This window comes from Myxine glutinosa, chromosome 9 (assembly GCF_964187855.1).
Source record: "Myxine glutinosa chromosome 9, kmMyxGlut1.1, whole genome shotgun sequence".
In the NCBI taxonomy this organism is placed as follows: domain Eukaryota; kingdom Metazoa; phylum Chordata; class Myxini; order Myxiniformes; family Myxinidae; genus Myxine; species Myxine glutinosa.
This window is the reverse complement of record NC_136269.1, coordinates 60,491,751-60,514,298: the sequence shown is the minus strand read 5'-3', so window position 1 is coordinate 60,514,298 and position 22,548 is coordinate 60,491,751. Positions and strand designations below refer to the sequence as shown.

At 43.0% G+C, this 22,548-nt stretch overlaps 1 protein-coding gene across 1 annotated transcript in view; it reads left to right on the top strand.

Annotated features, from left to right (window-relative positions):
- The window catches only part of LOC137418539 (calcium-activated chloride channel regulator 1-like), a 119,915-nt gene that overhangs the window by 75,139 nt on the left and 22,228 nt on the right, over positions 1-22,548 (top strand). Inside the window, exons 9-11 of the mRNA XM_068104621.2 lie at positions 10,034-10,140; positions 15,047-15,277; positions 18,462-18,732. Of these exons, the coding sequence (XP_067960722.2) occupies positions 10,034-10,140; positions 15,047-15,277; positions 18,462-18,732 (609 nt within the window). The remainder of the gene's footprint in view (positions 1-10,033; positions 10,141-15,046; positions 15,278-18,461; positions 18,733-22,548) is intronic.

The window sequence follows — 22,548 nt, the reverse complement described above, 5'->3', positions numbered from 1 at the left end:
GGCAGTTCCACCATCTCAAATCGAACTCGTCTGTCCTGAGGTGCCAAATTAATTATGAACCCTTCATTGTTGTCCAACACATGGACCGTTCGGTGTTCAACATTGTATCGACGCCTTACTGGCGTTTTCCGCAGTCGGTCCATCATCCATCCAATGCTCTCGGATGGCCATCCTCTGGCGGTGCTAAGGGTAACATGCGCTACCATCCCCTCGGGGTACTTAGCCTTTGATCTCTGGCGTGGCGACAAGGTTACCGTAATCCCAATGCCCTCTCGGCCAATCCATATGTGTGATAATTGAAGATCAGAGGTTTCCCCTAAAGCTGCCGCAACCATGTCTAAATAATAATCATCGCTCCCAGTCGCGTCATAACATGCGGTGCAATGCGGCGGATTATATTTCAATTTTGTGGCTATGTGGTGTTCTTCTAGCCAATCACGAATTTCTTGCGTTTGCGCGCCAATCGTGTCAATCACGTGGGTCCATGTTGCTAGAGCCCCTTCCTCCAACCGCCACCAATACACGGTGGGGCTGGCGCGCTGCAATGCCATCATTAACAAATCACGGTTCGATTCTCTGACGTCGACGTATACACCTTCTTTGGTGCACGCAATGTTACAACCTAATCGACACAGCAAATCCCGTCCTAGTAAATTAGTTGGGGCAGTAGTGGTCATGAGAAATGCATGCTTAGCTTCTAGCGGTCCGAACATTACTCGGGTCTCCTTTGATACGGGGAGAGCTTCTAATTTTCCTGAAACGCCCTGGATTTGGACGCTTTTGTGTGTCGGTTTCAAAGTAGGTAGTTGTCCCTTATTGATACAACTGCGAGTCGCACCGGTATCCACTAATAATTTTAGTGGTTGTCCATTTACATCTAACGTCAAGGTCGGTTCCTCATCTGGGGTCATTGTTATCAATGGACATTCCTTTGGCGGCCCGCATTCGTCCCGTCAATAGGCGTTTCCATATGACGGCCCTTGCTGTCCCTGGGGTCCTCGTGGTCCCCTTGGATAATTTGGACAATCCCGTCTCCAGTGGCCCATCTGTCCACATTCAAAACATGCCCCTCTCCCTGGGGGTCCCTGTCCTGGACCCCCCTGTTGGTTTGGCCTTCGCCCCCCTTTGTAGGGAGGTGGGCGCCCTTGCCCTCCCCTCGGCATTTGTTGGACTGGGGCACAAGGCCCGTATGGCATGCCCGAATTGGGGGTAACCCATGGGGTGGGGCCCATATTGGAGGGTCCCCATTGCGGTGCCCATCCTGGCATGGGTGTTTGTGGTGACCAATAGGCCGGTGGGGGACCTAGCACAGAACATGGTGGAGCAGCCCACTGGGGTTGTTGGGGTTGTCTCCACGTCTGATTCCCTGGCCCACTAGGCCCTTGTTGTGGTCCCCGGGGTACTTGCATCACAGCTGCCTGCAGTGCCGGACCGAGTGTCTCGTCATCACTTGACTCACTCTCACTGTCACTTCCCATTATTTTTGCCCCCTTTTGTTTCTTCTTGCTCCCCATTGTTCTTGTTGTTTGTTGCTGGGCCAATTTTTCCCTTACTAACATCTGCAACATTTCTTCTTTAATTTCCTTTTTTTCCTCCGAAGAGGAGCCCGGACATTGTTCGAGTTTTGTACATAATTCATTGGTCCCCATTCCTTTCCAACCGAAAAGGACGGCATGCACTTGTTTTTTTAATGCGGGCCGAAGCCCTTCTACTAGGTAATTGTTCACCAGGGGAGCGGGTAGGTCCTCGACTTGGATTAATCCTAACCCGCCCCATCGAGCTATCGCTTTTTCTATTCTCTCTCGGTAATCGCCGATAGTCTCTCCTGCTTTCTGTTTTATGTTCCCAATTTTTCCCCAATCTGGCCCTCCAGGTGGCGCGAGCGCATTGCCAATGTTGGTCAGGAGATGATTTTTCAAAATGTCCCAATCGTTTCCGGTCATGGGTGGCACCCGAGCCATGGGGTCATCTATTGGCCATAATGAAAGGGTTTTAGCCTTTACCCATACCTTTGGTGGCAATATAGATGCTCCCAAATGACAAATATCTCTCCAATCCGGGGCATCCTCTGTAATCCAGTGACGGAGCAATATTACTATATCCAAAGGTTGGTCGATCAACATTTCCTGAACCCTCTTTTGCATGGCCGTTAAATCAGATTCTTTCCAAGGCACACGTTCCCTTACTACCACGCCGTTTGCGTCTATTCCCACGCATCGCATGGGGAACACTCCCTTTGTTTCTATCGCACGTTGCACTGGTGCCCGATACTCCACTAGTGAAGGGTAAACTTTCTGACCTGGACCAATCGGGGGTGGAAACCCCGGGGTGTCTGTGCCGCTATCTCCATCGTCCTCGACTTGAGGGGCTGATGGTTGTGGGGTCTTTTGAACTTTAGGGGGTCTCCCATTTGTTTCCCCTATAGCGCCCTGGTGTCGGGTACGTGCCTTAGATCCTGGGACTGGACCATGGGGGGGGGGGGGGGGGGGGTAGGAAACAGGGATTTCATCTTCCTCATCCTGTTCCTTCTCATCGGAATTAATCCGGGCTACCATTAGCCTCTGACTTGTCTGCGCTGCGAGCGCCTTCATCTGTTTACCCTGCTTCTTTGGACCCTGTTTGCGCTCATCTTGGTATTTGCCCAACTCTCCTCGCAAACTCGCTTGTCTGGAGGCTGCCTGTCTCTTCAAGGCCTCCACCTTCCACCAACTATAGACCTTCCATGAATCAGGTGGGAGTCTCTTCTTCTTCTTCTCTAGGGCATCTAAAGCCCCATATAGCACATCTAACCTGTCTATTGCAAATGACGCTTCCTCTGGCCAAGGCGTATTCAAACCCTCGGTCAATATAGTCCATGCCTTGCTCGGTTGCAAAGCAGCATACCCATAATCTCTTTTCATGTAAAACGCTGGAGTGTTCTTCAACGGCTCTCCCTCCTTTCCTACCTTATTACCCATTCTTCCTACCTTCTTGGGTTAATCCCACCTGGTAGTCCTAAGATCGGGTCGCCCCCCGATCCCTAGCCTTAAACGCAGTTCTCACGCCGGAGTAACTTAACACCTATTATCTATCTCCCACATATGGGTCTACCTGCTTCCCACGCAGGAAGCTTACCTGAGGGATATCCCTCCTTATCTCGGGCGCCCTGTATAATCGATTCGTTACCCACTGCTGCTCTGGTTTAAACTAAATATGGTTCGGAATACAAGCCAGGTAGTACAGCCGACAGAGGTCCACACGTCCAAAGCAAGGCAGGAGGCTTCAATTTCGATGTGCAAAAATGCTTACCCAAATTTGATGCCGGCAGGCCTCCTTCCCGACCTGGAACGTGAGGGTCCACCTCGTCTGCACACTTGGATGATCCCACTCCTGACACCAAAATTGTCAGTCTAAGACCTCAAGGGAAGGAAGAAGAAGAAGAATCAGAGCAACAATGTTTAATAAAATCGATTACAAACACACAGTGTGGAGCAAGGCTCGAGAATGCACCGCCTAACACGCAGCGGGCAATTCCTCAAGACACTCACTGCAAAATAAGTAAAAAGGCATTTCATTTATAGCAAAATATCAGACAAGAATCTGCGCTAAAGACATAGCAAAACCTGGGCCATAAAGACCCACCTTCCCTCGTCCCTTCCTGAAGAAGGCCAAACTTAGACAAAAAGATGTAAGCATAGGATAGGCTGAGCCTTTTTGGCTCTTTATCTAAACATATCAGACCCGAGCGCAGGCCGAAGAAAATATTCTCATACACTAGGCTAAATGGTAGATGAATGATTGGATACACATGCTGAATACAATAACTATCAAAGGATGTGTAATGTCTATATTTCTTTCCAAGGTTGGTTACATCCTTGATTTAGGAGACATACTAGAAACTACAAAGATATATAATTAATTATTCCCTTCGTGAAGGAGGCGTTTGGCGACATGTTTTCCCTGTACGTGGGTCGCGAGCATTTTATCTACTGTCTGGCACATACATTCAAGGACTTGTTTACTGGGCTAAGGATCCACCCTGCACCTCGAGCCTCGAAACCACATTTTATCCACTCGCCTCTGCCTGCAGCTGAGTTCAAATCAGTTTTCAGAAGCACGATATATAATTTCAGATGTTTATGATCAATTGAGTCATGGGGTTTAAACCCTAATGGCTAACATATATACATATATATATATATATATATATATATATATAGTATGAGATGGTGTGGCATGTGAGGGTACAGTATTGGGGTGAAGAAGCTGTGACAACGTCATCTTATTACAGTTTATAAGAAGGGTGGTGTATAAGACTGCTTCAGTAGCAATAAACTTTCTCGTCTTTTAAAGCCCAATTTTGGCACACTCAGGGTCCAGGAATAGAGTATGATATGGTGGAGTGTTATTATTATACAGTCTGTTGGTTTTAACTTGTGTTTTAACATTATCACTTGGAACATGGTCTTTCAATCCTGACAAAAGTCACATCTCACTCCGTCTCTTTGAAAAGACCGTCTGGCAAACCATCCCGTCTACTTCCTTAACAATCCTCTTCTATCAGTCATGATCTTTCTTGGGATGCCACATATTAGGTTGGCCTCCAAAGCCAGTTTCTGACCTGGCATCCTCCATCATGCAACGGTTTTCCTCAGCACATCTCAACTTTCATCAACGTAAAAGGCCTTCATCCACAGCTTAGAGTAGTGCTCTCCCCTCTGGTCTGGTGCACTTGCCTCAAACCTTGTTCCTCTTGACACCGTGGAAATGCAAAAACCTTCAAACAACCTGAGTCTCTGGGAATATCATTTTTACATCACAGACAGGTCCGTGGTCTCTCTGTCTTCTTCTGCCTCCTTTCTGATTTTGCAACCTCTGCCCTTTCTGTGCTCTGCCCCCCTCTCCTCTCCCCAGGGTTTTACAGGGGCACATGTAGTTTGCCAGTAACCTTCTTCGATCTGGTGAAACTCCCAAAATCCAGAATCTTCATCTCCACTCATTTGATCCACCTCCACTCGTTTTGAGATATCCTGCTCACAAACAAACAAACAGACAGACAAACATGAGTGAAAACATAACCTCCATGTACCTTCGGTGGTGGAGGTAACAAAAAAGTTGGTGTGCAGTCAGACTAGATTATGGGAGTTTAAAATCAGAAGAAGATTAATGGAACAACTTGTGCATCCTGGAATTGCTGGAGAGTGTCAGATGTTGGATCGGAGGAGAGGTGTTTAAAAAAAAGAAAAAAAGATAGGCCATCGGCCTGTATGTGATGCAAAAGCAATTTAATTGATAAAAAAAATTGGAAAATATAATAACTGCTTTTGTGTTTGCAACTCCATCATGAAATCAACAATATGCAGTGCATGCACAAGAGCAGAAAGATGAAGACAAACCACAATTGGGGTGGCAGAAAAGATGATTTAGGGCATAAAGAAAGACAGTGAGTGCTACATGAACATGATGGGGGATGTGGTGTAGGTTTGCCAGGCCTCCAGGAGTAAAACAGAAAAGAAGGGAAGAAGAGGCATCAATATAGGAGAAGGACATTTTGAAATAATTGGGGGAAGATTAAACATTTTTCATTTGTCATTTAAATGATTTGTATTGATGGAGAGAAGGGGGAGGAGGAAGAAAAGGAAATAAATAATTTGGGACTGAATGACTTAAGGAATGAAATCGCTCTATTTACATGAGTATTCAGAATGGTACATGTTTCTTTTGGGGGAATGAATGCATTACATTTGCAAAACTGCCTCGTCTCCGCAAGCAAGTTTTGAACTACAGTCACGTGAAAAAGTAAGCACACCCCATGTAAAGTTTTGACTTTTTCAACATATTTCAACATACAGCTATTTGATCTTCATTTCAACAATATTGATAGATAAAGGTGATATAAGCTATCTATAATTCCAGTAATCTCTGTGTGTGTGTGTGTGTGTGTATGTGTGTATGTCTGTGTGTTTGTCTGTGACCGCTGTTTCTCGACAACCACGGGTCCGATATACTTTAAACTTGCCAGGTATATTGCTGGGGACCCGAGGATGTGCCTTTTCAAGGTTTCATATTAATCGGACAAGTAGTTACCGAGCTATGTCCAAAAAACGATTCAACCAATCAGAGAGCAGCGAGTTATCACGTGTGCCGAACGTGGCGAACAGACTCTGCCTCGGACGGCACATTTGAGAGCGTATTCATTTATTTCACGTTGGCAAACTATGTTGGCGCTATGTTGGCGTTAAACTATGTTTTAAAACTAATTAAAACTAATTTGCGATTCTTTCGCTTTCCTGCGCGTTTGTGCACGCTATGGCGATTTCTTTACCAAACTCCGCAAGCCGTTCGCTTTGGACCAAACCATTTCATGTAAATAGAGGGGGGGGATTGTCACCGTACTCGCAAGCCGTTCGCTTTGGACCAAACCATTCCATGTAAATAGAGGGGGGGGATTGTCACCGTACTCGCAAGCCGTTCGCTTTGGACCAAACCATTTCATGTAAATAGAGGGGGGGGGATATAATTTTAGATATATATATAGTACGGGCATGCCCTAGTCTATCTATAATTCCAGTAATCTCTGTGTGTATGTGTGTGTGTATGTGTGTATGTGTGTGTGTGTCTGTGACCGCTGTTTCTCGACAACCACGGGTCCGATATACTTGAAACTTGCCAGGTATATTGCTGGGGACCTGAGGATGTGCCTTTTCAAGGTTTCATATTAATCGGAGAAGTAGTTACCGAGCTATGGCGATTTATTTACCAAACTCCGCAAGCCGTTCGCTTTGGACCAAACCATTTCATGTAAATAGAGGGGGGGGGATTGTCACCGTACTCGCAAGCCGTTAGCTTTGGCTTTGCGAATGGACCAAACCATTTCATGTAAATAGAGGGGGGGGATTGTCACCGTACTCGCAAGCCGTTCGCTTTGGCTTTGCGAATGGACCAAACCATTTCATGTAAATAGAGGGGGGGGATATAATTTTAGATATATATATAGTACGGGCATGCCCTAGTATAACAAATATCATGAAACATTTACATTTTGTAGTCCATTGTATAATTTATATAAACATAAATGCAAATTTCACATGTGGAAAAAGTAAGTACACCCTTGGCTCTAATAGGTGGTATTGCCCCCTTTGGCAGAAACAACCTCAAGTAGGCGTTTCTTATAACTGTCTACCAGTCTCTGACATCGACTGGGAGAAAGTTTTGCCCACTCCTCCATACAGAATTCTTTCAGCTGTGCGATGTTTGAGGGGTTTCTTGCATGCACAGCTCGTTTCAAATCCCCCCACAACATCTCAATGGGATTTAGATCCGGGCTTTGACTTGGCCATTCCAGAACCCTCCATTTCTTTCTTTTCAGCCATTCCTTGGTGGATTTACTGGTATGTTTAGGGTCATTGTCATGTTGCTAAGGTCCACCTTCGTTTGAGCTTCAACTTTCCGACAGATGGCCTCACATTATCCTCAAGCACCCTCTGGTATGATGAAGAATCCATAGAGGATTATATATGATGGTGAGCTGCCCAGGCCCTGATGCAGTAAAGCTGCCCCAAACCATCATATTTCCACCACCATGCTTTACAGTTGGTATCAGGTTCTTGTGGTCAAATGCTGTCTTTGGTTTTCGCCAAACATGTCTTCTGGTACTGTGGCCAAATAGCTCTACCTTTAACTCATCTGTCCAGAGCACATTGCTCCAGAAGTGCTGGTCTTTGCCTCAGTGTTCATTGGCAAACTTTAGTCTTACCCTGATGTTCTTTCTGGACAGCAAAGGTTTCCTCCTGGCACACCTCCCATGTAGATCAAATTTGTGCAGCCTCTTTCTAATGGTAGACTCGTGCACTTTGACATCAACAGTGGCAAGAGCTACCTGTAGGTCCCGTGATGACATTCTGGGGGTTCTTAGAGACTTCTTTCAGCATCTTGCGGTCTGCTCTCGGGCTGAACTTGCTGGGGTGGCCTGGCCTGAACAAGTTGGCAGTTGTTTGGAATCTTCTCCACTTGTAGATGATATTCCGGACAGTCGAATGATTGATTTCAAATTGTTTGGAGATCTTTTTAAAATCCCTTCCCAGACTCGTAGGCATCTATATCCTTCTTTCTGAAGTCCTCGGAGAGCTCTTTTGATCTAGGCATGGTGACACCGCACACTTCAACAACAAAGAGCAAACCAAACTAAATGTCTGAGGTTTAAATAAGACAGGTTCCTCCAAGATCCTCTCTAACGATGTTCTAATCATTTTCACCTGAGCTGGTGCACCTTATTCTAATTTTAGGTATTTGAAGTCGTGATAAATGTCGGGGTGTACTTACTTTTTCCACATGCGAAATTTGCATTAATGTTTATTTAAATTATACAATGGACTGACTACAAAATGTAAATGTTTCATGATATTTGTTATATTATATCACCTTTATCTCTCAATATTGTTGAAATGAAGATCAAATAGCTGTATGTTGAAATATTTTGAAAAAGTCAAAACCTTACATGGGGTGTACTTACTTTTTCACGTGACTGTAGTTCAGAAGGCCAAACCAGGATGGTGCATCTTGTCTGAAGGAGTGAATATGCTGATTTGGAATCATTTACAAGTGGTGTGTGATTCTGCTGAGTCGAGAAGCTACAAATTTGGTTTAAACGAGATAAAAACTCTGATCGAGATGAAGGACTGTGGACTGTGATACTTTAAGTTATATTCCAAAATTATGTGCATATGATGTATTTGCCTCTTGGTGATGAATTGGCAAAGATGTCTTTTTATTGTAGCTTGTTTGTGAACATCATTACCCTGCGCTCGCGAAGCGAAAAGCAGGGTTTCGGCATTCGCTCGCGTACGTGTGCCGTACGTGCGTGTCTGCATTTAAAAAAATTCATTTTCTCACCAACCGTTGGTCGGATTGACATTAAATTTTACCGTATGAGCGCCGCTGCCTGTAGATTTTCTTTGCTGATAATTATGACGTCATATGTCACGTGGTACGGACGCCATCTTGGAAAAACGTTACACCTCTATATCTTCCAAACCGCTTAAGGGAAAAAATTGAAGCATAGAGCATTGTCAAGTACACTCCATGGGGAATAGGATCTGTTAATGATGATATAATAGGTGGCTCCATTATGACGTCATAATTCGACAAGTACAACACTTGATCTGATCAGTATGGGAAAAAAAAATTCCTCTGCAACTGTTAGTCCGATGAACATGAAATTTTCAGAATATGTGCGGCTCCTCCTGTAGAATATTTTAATGATAATTCTAATGTCATACGTCACGTGGTACAGACGCCATCTTGGAAAAAATCGATAAAAGTTGCACCTCTATATCTCCAAAACTGCTCCATGGAAAAACTTGAAACATGGCTCATTGTCAAATACTAACCTTGTGGAATAAGATACGTTAATGATGATGTCATCGGTGCCTTCATTATGACGTCATAATTCGACAAGTACAACACTTATCCGATTATTGTGAAAAAATTTTCTCAGCAACTGTTGGTCTGATGGGCACGAAACTTTCACCATAGGAGCGCCTCCTCCTGTAAAATATTTGAATGATAATCGTGACGTCATAGGTCATGTGGTACAGGCGCCATCTTGGAAAAACCGAAAAATGTTGCACCTCTATATCTCCAAAACCGCTGCATGGAAAAAATTGAAACATGGCTCATTGTAAAGAACTCCATATGGGGAATAGGTGTTGTTAACGATGACGTCATTGGTGCCAAAATTATGACGTCACAATTCGACAGGGAACAACGCTTAGTCTGATCAGTTTGAAATGTATTGAGTGTGATCTATGCAACAATTATATAAGAGAATAGAAATTTATGATGTCATCGCTCAAGTGGTCTGGCAGCCATATTGGATCAAAGAAAAAAAAATGTTCAAAAACAGAAGAGTTGGCTTGCAACAAGTTGACTGCGCAGGGTAAGTATTCCATGAATACCATCTAGTTGCAGATGTTATGACATGCAAATTTTTATTTTTAGAATTTCCTATAAATAACCCACTTGTTTCTATTTATTTATTTATTTTTACATGCAGGTGGTTTGTCATTTTCCGTCTCGGATAGTTCCGATTCCACGGGGTTTATCGACGCAATGATTGCCATCGCCGATGCACGGGAAACAAAGGAAGATCACGTTATTATGGTGAGATTTGATGGAATGTTGTGAATGTCATTTCTGAAAAAAAAGTGGAACCTGTTGAAAACATTCACAATTTATAAAATACATAATCATAACTATGCTACATACCGATTAACTGTATAAAGCTTCAAAATAGTCAGAAGCATAAAGACATACCTGACAAGTCGATGTAATAGAGGAACCTTTCACTTTACATTATTGGAGACCAAACTGCCAATCCTACGCTTATCTCTTTTACTGCGCATGGTCACCATTCGAGACTTTAAAATCATACACAGTACCCACAGCCCACGAACCTCGAGGGGTAAGGGTTAAAAAAGAAACATTAGCCTGACCGCAGTGCCAAATGACGTCGCATGTTGTGTGACTTGCTGGGTTAGAAGCAACAATTTGAGGGATGCCATGATTCTTACTGCTTCTGTCATAGTGTCAGCTGAGAAGTTTCAGCATGAATGGTGGTGTCACTATGATAGTCGTACTTGGTGGTCTGCAAGTATTTTGAGGGTTTGGAAGGGGTCCGCACCAAAAATGTTGTGAGCCACTGTATTAAAGGATAGATTGTAATATCATAATAGGTGTCATACATGAATGACATATTTATATAACAAGATAGATCATATCTTTTATTTTAGGAGAAATAATATATCGTACTTGCAGGGATACCCAGCATCGCCCAGTGATGTTCTAATCCTGTTGGCATTTTGAAGAAATAAAATTTTCTTAGATTTTTTTGTGGGACACTGAAACACTTCCCCCACACCCACTAAGGAATGGGTTCATTGGATCATTTCATATTACCTTTCACATAGCTACAAAGGCTTAGGCACTTCGAGCGATTTTTTTTTTTTAATCCAACAAAAATCCACTTTTTCTTTCTTAAAAGAAAAACAGCAACCTTTTTTTGCCTAAAACACTCAATGAGACTCACTGATGAACCTCTGAAAGTTTGAGGAAGATCCATTTGGTCATCTCTGAGAAAAATGGTGACACACAGACACACATTGGCCTATATTTATTTATATATACACATATCATACATGACTTGTTGTACATACTGTATCATATACACACGTGAGTACACATACACGAATCGTGCTTTACATATGCACGATTGTGATTTATGCACATAATATGTGCCATATTATAGTGTATGTTATGTGCACATATATTATACGTGATATGTTACACACACACACACACACACACACAAAATGAGGTGCATACTTTGAGACCTAGTAGGTCTCCGTTCCATCTCCATAAATCCACCCACATGTGGAGACAGCAGTCAACAACAACTTACATGCACACACACTTACGCACACATGTACGTGCACACACTCAAAGGAAGGTGGATATGAATTTTTGGAGGAAATTATTTTCTGGAGATGTAGCGGAGACGTACCGGGTACTTTGAGACTTGTTAGGTCCCTGCTCCATCGCCAGAAATCCACCCACGTGTGGAGATAGCAGCCAACAATAATTTACACACACACACACACACACACACACACACACACACACACACACACACACACACACACACACGTGCACACACTCAAACAAATGTGGACACTTTGAGACCTGAGAAAGCTCTGTTCCACCTTCTGAAACTCACATATGGAGGTAATAACCAACGATACACACTGACAAATGCTTCTTTTATAATGTAGATTATAATACATCGTATGTATGTATTGTTGCGTTTGTGGGGGTAAACAATGAAATACCTTAGTCGAGATAGAATCATGTAGATCATAATGCTCCAAGTGTTGCGTAGAGGAATCTCGATGTATCTAAGTAGGCCGTCTGTCTGGGTAAGAGTGTTTGCATGTCTCCTTAAGAGGCGTGGCATTGTGTTAAGTAATTATAGGGTTAAAGATTAATTCTTCAATGTGTAAGTTGCCCCTGTGATCTTCCCTCCGTGTTTATTACAATTAACAAGCCCGCCAAACAACAACTATAACAAATGACTCCATTCGCTCACAATGCCGCCAGGGCTAACCAACACCAAGCACATTTGCCGATCGTGTCAGTCAAGCCCCGCCTCGACTCCGCCCCCCCCCCCCCCAACGACTCGTGGTGGGGAAGCCGCATGCCAGCTTTCGTGATTTGTGGAGTCACGATGGAAGATGGGATAGCACTCGGTGATTGGACAAAGTGAGACGTCATCATGGAACATTCGAGAGCTGAAGGGGAAAAAAGATGTGCCTCGCCATCTTTCTTTCTCTCTCATTCTGGCTCTCATCTCGAGTGGACGCTGTTGTCTCGGGTGCACTGGTGAGGAGATGTGTCAGGGCTTTGGGACTTTTGCAACGTGGAAGGAGGAGGTGTTGGTTGACGGTGGTGCTCTGCAGAGAAGGAGGGGGTCGCGGAAAAACAGAGGGATCCTGCCTGCTTGCCTTACGCCGGCGGCTGGCTACGGGCGTGGTTCCGCACCATCTTGTGCGCTTCCCACGCGGTGACTTTGGTTTGATGACTAGCAAGCGCTACCAGCCATTTGGGGACGCAAGGCTAAGTGCCGGCCGGCAATAAACGAAATATCATCTATTTTTACTTTCGTTTTCCACTTGTGTGTATACGAGTCTGAGTGGAGACGTCTCAAGTTCGGAAATAGTTTTTACCTCACATACATTTTTATTGTCTTTGCATTTATTTTCATTAAATCATTATTTCACTTTCACTTTCACTTTCATTTCACTTTCATTTCTTGTCTTGTTTCATTTCTTTGTTTGTGGGTTGGATTAACCCTGTGTGTCCCCGATTATATAAGGCTCGGCCTTCCCGCGTGGGCCAAAGATAATCACACCAAGGTTCGGAGTACACAGAGTTTAATTCTCTGGAGAGGAGTCAAAGCTCGTTATGGCTATCCGTCAGCTCGGGGATCTTGATCCCCAGCAACGCGACAGTATGTATGTACAGGGTGAGCCAGAAATATGGTTATTTTTAACACTCATGTAAAGACAATAAAAAGTTGTATTTTAAAACAAAGTCTTACAAGAAAGTGAAGTACATAACATGCCATTTATTTGAGGAAAAGAACATCAAGGAGATGTGTACCATTTCTTCTGACACATTCCTCCAATCTTGGATGCCAATTATTCATGACGTTCTGCAACATGGCCACGTCAATATCATTAATTTCACGTCTGATGTTTTCCTTAAGTTCATGAAGAGTTTGTGGACGGTTAACATACACTTTGTCCATCAGATATTATCACAACAAAATAATCACTTGCAGTCAAATTGGGTGACCTCGCTGGCCATGGAATATCACCGTTTCTGTAAATGACATGCTTTGGAAAGAACGCCCTTACAGTAATCATGGACATTCTGGTGGTGTGGGAGGTTGCACCATCTTGCTGAAACCACGTCATTGGGCTCACTTCTGCAAATCTGTTTAATTCTCTGGAGAGGAAGTTAGAAACCATATCGGTATATCGAGCTGCAGTAACAGTGATGACATTTCCGTTATCATTCTCAAAGAAGTAAGGCCCTATGATGCCAAACGACAAAAGTGCACACCACACTGTGACTTTGGGACTGTGTATCGGTTTCGTGTGCATTTCTCTTGGGTTTTCGGCTGCCCAAAAACGAGTATGTTGCTTGTTGACATCGCCACACAGATGAAAATGTGCTTCATCACACATGAACAAATAATTGTTAGCAATGTTTTGCTTTTCATTTCCGTTCATAAATGAAAGCGTACCTTCACCAAAAAAATTCTGGGCAATCTCATCATCTTGTCTTAATTCCTGGACAGTTTGAATTTTATCGGGATGAAAGTTTAAATCCTTATGCAATATGCGGCGTAGTGACATGTGAGAAATTCTTAAGGCTGATGCATGCTTTCGGCTGGAGCGATGCGGACTTTTCAAAACTAACTCCCTGACATGCTCAATGTTTTGTGCTGTTCTTACTGATTTGGATGCTCCCGGCGGTTTCTCTCTTAAAGTTGAACCGGTCCTCTCAAACTTCTGAACCCAGAACTTGATAGCACGAACAGACGGCACATTTCCATGCCGTTGAACATTGAAATGGGGTTTGAATTGACGTTGTGCAGCAGTTGCACTATCATTACCTTCGCAAAAGCGGAAGGTTATGTTTTGATCGCTGTGTATTTATTTGTATGTCTGTGTGTGTGTGTGTATGTTATTCGCATAACTCAAAAAGTATTCAACCGAATTGCATGAAATTTGGTGGGATGATTGGTTATTATACGGGACACATTTGATTAGATTTTGGGAGCAATCGGGTCAAAGGTCAAGGTCAAGGTCACGAAAAGGTCAAAATCGTATTTTTACCAAGTACAGAACAGTAGCTGCGGCGAAGGTATGCGCTCTACCGAGTGCCCGTTCTAGTTATTCTTGTAAAAAGCTTTGACAGCAAAAGCGTGTTCTTCACCCGACCAGTTCCACATGGTCACTCAGGTGTTCTGCCTGCAAAAAATAATACGAAATCAGTAAAAATAATAATAATAATAATGCATGTTATGTACTTCAATATCATTAATTTATTTATTTTGAAATACAATTTTTTATTCCCTTCACACGAAATTCAAAAATGACCATATTTCTGGCTCACCATGTATGTGGAGAGTTTGGAAAGTTCCCATTTTGAATCAAATAAATAACCAATGAAAGAAATCCATGAAACAGTTATTAGTCTACATCATTTTCAACAATAATTTAAACAAACATTTTATACAAACTAACATTTTTACATCTTAACCTTCTTAGGCAACGGAATTATTTTACTTGTCTTCTACATCTAAGCCAGGCCTCGAACTTTTCACACAAAGCATGAATATAACTTCACGTCTGTTTGAATGTGTATATTTGTACTGCATTCAAAAATCTGAACGTTTGAGGATTTCAATCAAAGATAATGATACCTGTTGTTTTCTCTACAGCTGGAGAGTGTCAGTGCCTCGATACCGGCTGATGAATGGCTGAATGGAACAGTTTCCATTGACAGCACAGTTGGAAGAGACACTGCATTCACCATCACTTGGGTCTGTCTTTACCTGAACATAATTCCTGAAAAGTATATTTTCGATCCACATGGAAACCCAATCAAAGCAAACTTCACGAGAAACGATGATTTCTGTTCGTCTCGATTGGATATCCTTGGACCCCTCGAGGTAAATATGTGCAGTATTTTGAGCATTGTATCATTCCTTTAAACTGATGTTCTATATCATCGATTACTAATTTGTATCTGTTTAATCCTAAAGATTCCCGTTTTAAAAGCCCTTCTTTCCGAATTGAAGAAGAAACAGTGGGAATGGGAACTTAATGCAGCGGTTCCAGCAATGATATTTATTATTATTCAGCAGTAGGAACTTTTTATTGTCGAAGGACATGGAAGGAGCACACAAAATTATATATAGTACAGTAATACTTCTCGAAGCGGTAGAAAAAAAAAAAAATATATATATATATATATATATATATATATATATATAAGTACACAAACACCAACAACAAAGAGATAAAATTTTCATGCGTTTTACTTCACTTTACATCCTCATTGAGATTCACATGCAGACATGCAATATGTTTATGAAGTACAACATGCTGTCTGTTGATTAAACGGTCTAGTTACTTCCGCCACTGAAGGTGGATTCGGACGAAAATTGGTGGAGATGTTAGGTATGTGACAAGGACGAAATGGTTAGATTTTGGTGACTATCCGGATCCAAGAATTTTTAAAGTGATTCTTCACTATTGAGAGATAGGGCCAAAACGACATATATAGCATGATATTTGAAAAAGTTGTGGACAGATTCGGATGAAACTTGGTGGATGAGTTGGGTAAGTGACAAGAACAAGCCGATTCGATATTGGTTCAGGTCCGGATCCAGATCTGGCCTATCGTTGGGATGAATGAATGAATGAATGATCGTTTTAAGGCCATTTTTCCCCGCTAGAGCGGGGGTTAGCCTTGCGGGCCCCATGACAATCATAGTTCCCTGTTTGAGGCAATGTTTTTATGGCCGGATGCCCTTCCTGACGCCAACCCTTGGTCGCCTCTTACGATGCGCAGGGATACGGTGTACCTATTCTAAACCGGGGTACACACCGTGATCATTCATCCCAGCAAGCTGGTACTCAATTTGCCGACCTCGGAAGGATGACAGGCTGAGTCAACCCCCCTGGTGTTAATTCAGCGATCGACCGGGATTCAAACCCAGGATCCTAGGATCCCAAGCCAGCACCCTAACCGCTAAGCCAACACCTGGCCTATCATTGGGATACAAAACGTAAACTGTTCAGCTTGGCAGAGGTGTCTTAAAACTAGCAGGGGCACCCAGCATTGTCCGGTCTATATTTTGTGGGGGCCTAAACACTTTCCTACACCCACTAAGGAATGGGGTCCCTACGCACTTCCCCACACCCATGATTGAGGGATTAAAAGAAAAACAAATAACCAAAAATCCAACTTTTTAATTGTTTTGTCTAAAACACTCTCTGGTACTTACTGATGAACTTCTGAAGGTTTGACGAAGATCCGTTAAACCATCTCGAAGAAAAATGGCGACACACACACACACACACACACACACACACACACAAACGGCTCTCTTATCGTATCAATAAGAGGACACGGTTACAAATTTAATTACAATTTATCATGAGGACAAATGTGAAAAGTGTCTAAATGTCGCCATGCTGCCCCACTGTCACTTCAAAACCCTCCATTGCCTTGTTCTTCAATGAGCCCCTGACATTTTAAAGAAGAAGAAGAAGAAAAAAGGGGACTGTTTTATCCAAACAAAAAGGTTAAAATTAAACATTTTAACCCCTGGCGCTCACCTGGTAGAATAAACAGTATACTGCACCGACTAAGGGTATTTAAACCAATTTCAATGGTTGCTAGAAGACAGGGCAGCAGGTAGAATCATCTTCTATCTATCTATCTTCTATCTTCTACCTTCTTCTATCTATCTATATATATATAAAATTAAGTTTTTGTTTGTTTGTTTGTCTGCACGCGCTAATCTCCTGAACGGTGAAAGATAGGAGAAACCTCTAAAACATAAAATTTCGGGACGTGCCCCGGGAAGATTATAGGCTAGGTGGCGAGGCCGGTCGAGGCTGACTCGGCCGGGCTGGGCCCATTTCGCAATAAATCTTCTTCTTCTTTCAAAATTCTCTTGAAGTACAACTTATGCACTTAATAGGAATATCTGACGGATTGCAACACTTGCTTTCAAAATTCTCTCTCGCGGGGCCCGACAGAAGAAAGAACAAGGAATCGTTGAGCACTAACTGATACTGGGCTCGCGTCAGACCTATGTACAGAAGATTAAATTCATTCAAAAAGAACCCGGGCAACGCCGGGTGCATTCAGCTCGTATGTGTATAATCATAAGACTTTAAACAAGCAAAGAAAAAAAAATACCCATTTTGGAGGGCAACCCCCCCCCCCCCCCATCCCCCAACCCCATATACCTCGTAAGACCCCAATTTTTCTGATGCCTTGAACAAACGTTGATACATCATGGGTAGTGAAGGTTGTGGTCAAGTTTCATCGAAATTGCGTGTGTAGTTTCTGAGAAGAAAGAACACACCTATTTTGGGGGAATCCCCCCATAGATCCCTAAAGGGGCAGATTTTTTTTAATGCCGTGAACAAACTTCGGTCCATCACGTGTGGTGAAGGTTGTGGTCAAGTTTCATCAAAATTGTGTGTGTAGTTTCTAAGAAAGCAAATACCTATTTTGAGGGGCAACCCCCCCGTAGACGCCCAAAGCGGCAGATTTTTTTTAATGCCGTGAACAAACTTCGGTACATCACGTGTGGTGAAGGTTGTGGTTAAGTTTCATCGAAATAGTGTGTGTAGTTTCTGAGGAAAAAAGCAAATTTCTATTGGGGGGGGGGGGGAACCCACCTGGATCTACTTTGACCCCGGTAAACCCCGCCAAACTCCGATTTTCTTTTAATGCCGTGAACAAACTTTAGTCACAACACAACAAATATCATTTGTGCCAAATTTGGTCGCAATCCCATCAGTGGTTTCAGAGAAGAAGTTTGAAGTGTTTATGAACTGACGGACGGACTGACAACACGCTATTGCATAAGCTCCCTGAACTTCGTTCCACGTTGGCTAAAAAACAAGTAAACTTGCATTTGATGGCAATATTGATGTCAAATTTGTTTGGGTATGATGTGCTTTTGAGCTACAACTGGTACAACGCATTGATCATGTACCGAACGGATCAATCGTAGACTCGTAGTCTGGTTTTTTTGGATAATTGACTTGGATATTTCTCATTTTCTTGCACTAACCATGTCAAAAATCATTGTTTCTCCCCATTTTCAGGCTGGAGAATGGAGATATGCCATTCACAACCCAAATATATCGAAGCAGGTAATATCTGTGGCTGTGCTAACACACAACAGGGACAACTCCAAAGAACCAATCAAGTTGGTGGCCGAAGCAAGTGAAGACTCGGTTATTTGGCCCAAGCATGTGACTCTCTATGCAGCATTGAGACAGGGGTACAAAGCTGTGGTTGGTGCTGAGGTTGTTGCATATGTTTCCACTCCCAATGGAACAACAGTTACTCTGGCAATGTGGGACAATGCAGCAGGTATTCTGGCGTCCCGGTTTTCTTTAATAAGATTTTCAAACAACAAAAATACCAGTACAGAGGAGGTTGGTTGCAAAAATTGTCATTTTACGGTGTTTACTTTAACAACTCATTTACATAATGTACATAATTTTTTATGTTCAGAAAAAAGTAATGAACTGTTCTTTGGGATCATCTACAATATTTATGACTAGCCGAAACCCGTGGAACATCCACGGAAGGGAGGATGTGGTGTATGGATAGAGTGTACCATTATGGATGGCATAGGGGATTTGCTTGTCCGAGTAAGAGTTAGGAAGAAAGATGAGAATGAAGAGTGCGTATATGAACAACGATCGCCGACACCGGCACAAATGCATGCTCTGGATTGTCCACTCAGTGGACGGCTTGCTTTCGCCTTCGCCTGTCCAATCAGCGGACGGCTTGCTTCGCCTTCGCCCAGCAGACGCCGATACGATGGCGTCGTAAGATGGCGTCGTATCGGCAGTTAATCGGATGCTTTTGGGCCCCAACGTCGGCTAATTCAGATTTTTCGAGTATGGCTGTACGTGATAAACAAAGAGCGCAGTTCGTAGATCGTAAATCCATTAGTGCCGTGGGCATCGGGTCACTGGGTGCGGCGTAAAAGGGATAACAAAGTCAAGTCCTGTATGCACTGGTGAGGGGATATATTTGGAAATTCAAAATTGAGGAACAAACAGATAAGGGAAGATTATCAGAGAGAGGAAGAAGCTCATAGAATTAGAACTTCCTCTAATTGTAGAGTCAACTCTCTAACTTTCCTTTCCTCTAGCGGGTGTGGGTTTGACAGTACAGGTAGCTGGCTTAAGATCTTAGGGTCCTGCGTTCAAGCCCCTACCATGCTGTTGAATTAAAACCAGGTGGGTTGACTCAGCCTGTCATCCTTCCGAAGTCGGTAAAAAGAGTACCATACCAGCTTACTAGGAAGAATGAGCCATTCGAGTATCCTGCGTCGGATTGGCGACCCGTCCAGGACTGTGTCCCCTTAGCTAAGGAAAATTGCCTCGGCAGCCCCATGCATCTGTAGATACAAAAAGAGTGGTTCTTCCTCTTCTTCTTCTCTCCTCTCTCTGGAGGAGTCTGGAGTGCCCCAAGGAAGTATTGTGCCCATTCTTGTTCCTCGTCTACATATATGACCTCTCTGGTGCTCTGCAAAACCCTCTCTTTCTTGTGCAAATAACTCCACATTATGTCGTACAGTAGTACTACGAACCCATTGATGGGCAGATAGCACCTGCATCGCTATTCGCTGATCTACAATGCATTACTCGTTTGATAAATGCAACATATCTTTCAATCCTGGAAAATCTCTCTGTCTGACCCTGTCACTTCAGAGGAATCATGAAATGAGCCTAAATATCGATTTCCATGGACAGTCACTGGAATAGGCTCAGTTTCTTGAACTGCTAGGCCTCACCATCTGTCATGTAGCCTCTCCTGGGCTGACCGCAATTGTAAAGCTGGTTTACAAAGTCAGCCGCAGACTGGGCATACTCCATCGTTCCAAGTCATTCCTTGAAAAATCAGAACTACTCACAGCCTAAAAGGCTTTTGCCTGTAGTTCAGTTGAGAACTGTTCTCCCCTTTGGGTTGGGGCTCTGACAGCAAATCTGTTTCTCCTGGAATCTGTAGAATGTAAGGCTTCCAACATTATTGGTATTTGACACAGCGAGACTAAAGCACAAGGTATATTGCTTTGCATCACATACGGGTCAATGGCCTATGATTTTTTTTTTAAACACCTTTCCTCCATTCCAACCTCCGACATTCCAGAGCAATTCCAGGATACACAAGTTCTTTCATTAATCCTCTTATGATTTTAAACTCCCACAATCCAGTCTGACTGCACAACCAGCTTTTTTGTTACCTCCACCACCGAAGGTGCATGGAGGTTATGTTTTCACTCCAGTTTGTTTGTGAACAGGATATCTCAAAAGGTTGTTGACGAATTCGGACAAAATTTAGTGGAGGGGTTGAGTATGTGACATGGACTAAATGATTCGATTTTGGTGAAGATCCGGAAATGGAAATTTAAAAAACGATTCTTCACCATTGAGAGATAAATGAGATTAATATATAGATTCACCATTGAGATTAATATATAGCACGATATCTGAAAATGTTGTGGACGAATTCGGACGTAACTCGGAAGTCAAGTTGGGTGTGTGAAAAGGAAGAACTGATTCAATTTTGGTGAAGATTCGAATCCAGATCTGGATCAGAGAATTTTTTTCAGTGATTATTCACCATTGAGTGATAGGACTAAAACCATTATATAACACGATATCTCAAAAAGTTATGGATGGATTCAGACGAAACTTGGTGAACAGGTTGGGTTTGTGACGAGGTCGAAGAGATTCAATTTTGGTCAAGATCCGAATCGGGATCGAAGAGTTTTTAAAATTACCAAGTGATTGTTCACCATTCAGTGATAAGGCCAAAACCCATACATATATAGCATGTTATTTCAAAACGTTGTGGACGACTTGTGATAAAACTTGGTGAATAAGTTGGGTAAGTGACAAGAACAAGCCGATTCAATTTTGGCTCAGGTCTGGATCCAGATCTTACCTATCAGTGGGATACAAAACGTAAATTATTCAGCCTGGTGGAGGTGTGCTCTCTACCGAGTGCAGTTCTAGGAGGTCCTCTTATTTTCGTTTGTGGAACTGCCTTCCTGGGGTGTTCAATCCCACTCTTCCCTCCAGAAATTGAAGTATGTGGTGCACCACCATCTCATGTCATCCCCTATCTCCCACAATCCTTTCTCCCACCATTAACCATAACTAAGCTAACCTGAGTAGCTAACCTTTTACTTAGGTAAGATATCTTTCTGAACGTACATCTTGTGACTGGGAAGTGACTCTTTTAATATGTCGATATATATATATATATATATATATATATATATATATATATATATATATATATATATATATATATATATATATATATATATATATATATATATTGTTGCGGTTCTGAAAGTGTACATATTTGAGTAATAAAGGTTAAAGTTTCTGCCCCCATAGTTAGTCCACAAGCAACACGTAGGTCACCTTAGAACGTTAGTTATTTCTTAGTATATGTGAGATAAGGCCATTTCCAATAGTTATCATCTGCGTTGTGCAAAACAAATAAGAGTAGGCCCGTTCATTCTGCAGCCCTCCCTCCAATCGACTCCATTGCACACCATCCAGTCTGCACCCCATTGCCCCTCGCATTAGGATACTCGCAGTTTGTTGCACCTTGCTTGCCAGTAGCGTTCGCTGCCCTAATCGCGGTCTATTCGGATCTCGGTCGTCAGATCTCGGTCTCGGATCTCGGTCTCGGATCGGATCTCAGTCGTAGGCGCTCCCCTTATCAAGGGGGGGTTAATCCCCTTATCTTTTTATCTGGCCGACCCGAGTCCATGGGGGTTATAACGCCCCTTCCGGTCGGTATTAGGTAGGGTGATTGGTCAATTTAGTCCCAAATACCTAATTACTAACCTGACCGTAAAGCAGGGAAATAACTCCCGCTCGAACCACGGATACGATGGAAAAGGCCGAGCAGATAGCAATCCGCGATCCGAGCCGTTAACTGGGGCTAAACCCGATTCTAGCGGTCTCCATCGTGCCACGTTTTACCCAATGATAGAAAGGACGGATGCGATCGGATGGCGAGGAAACCAGAAGGTAGGAAGAACAAAGATGGGTTTATTACAAATATACAGAAAGAAGAGGAAACGAAAGAATGTACAGGATAGGAAGAGGAATAAGCAGGACACAGGGCAGTCTTATAGCAGTCTTAACT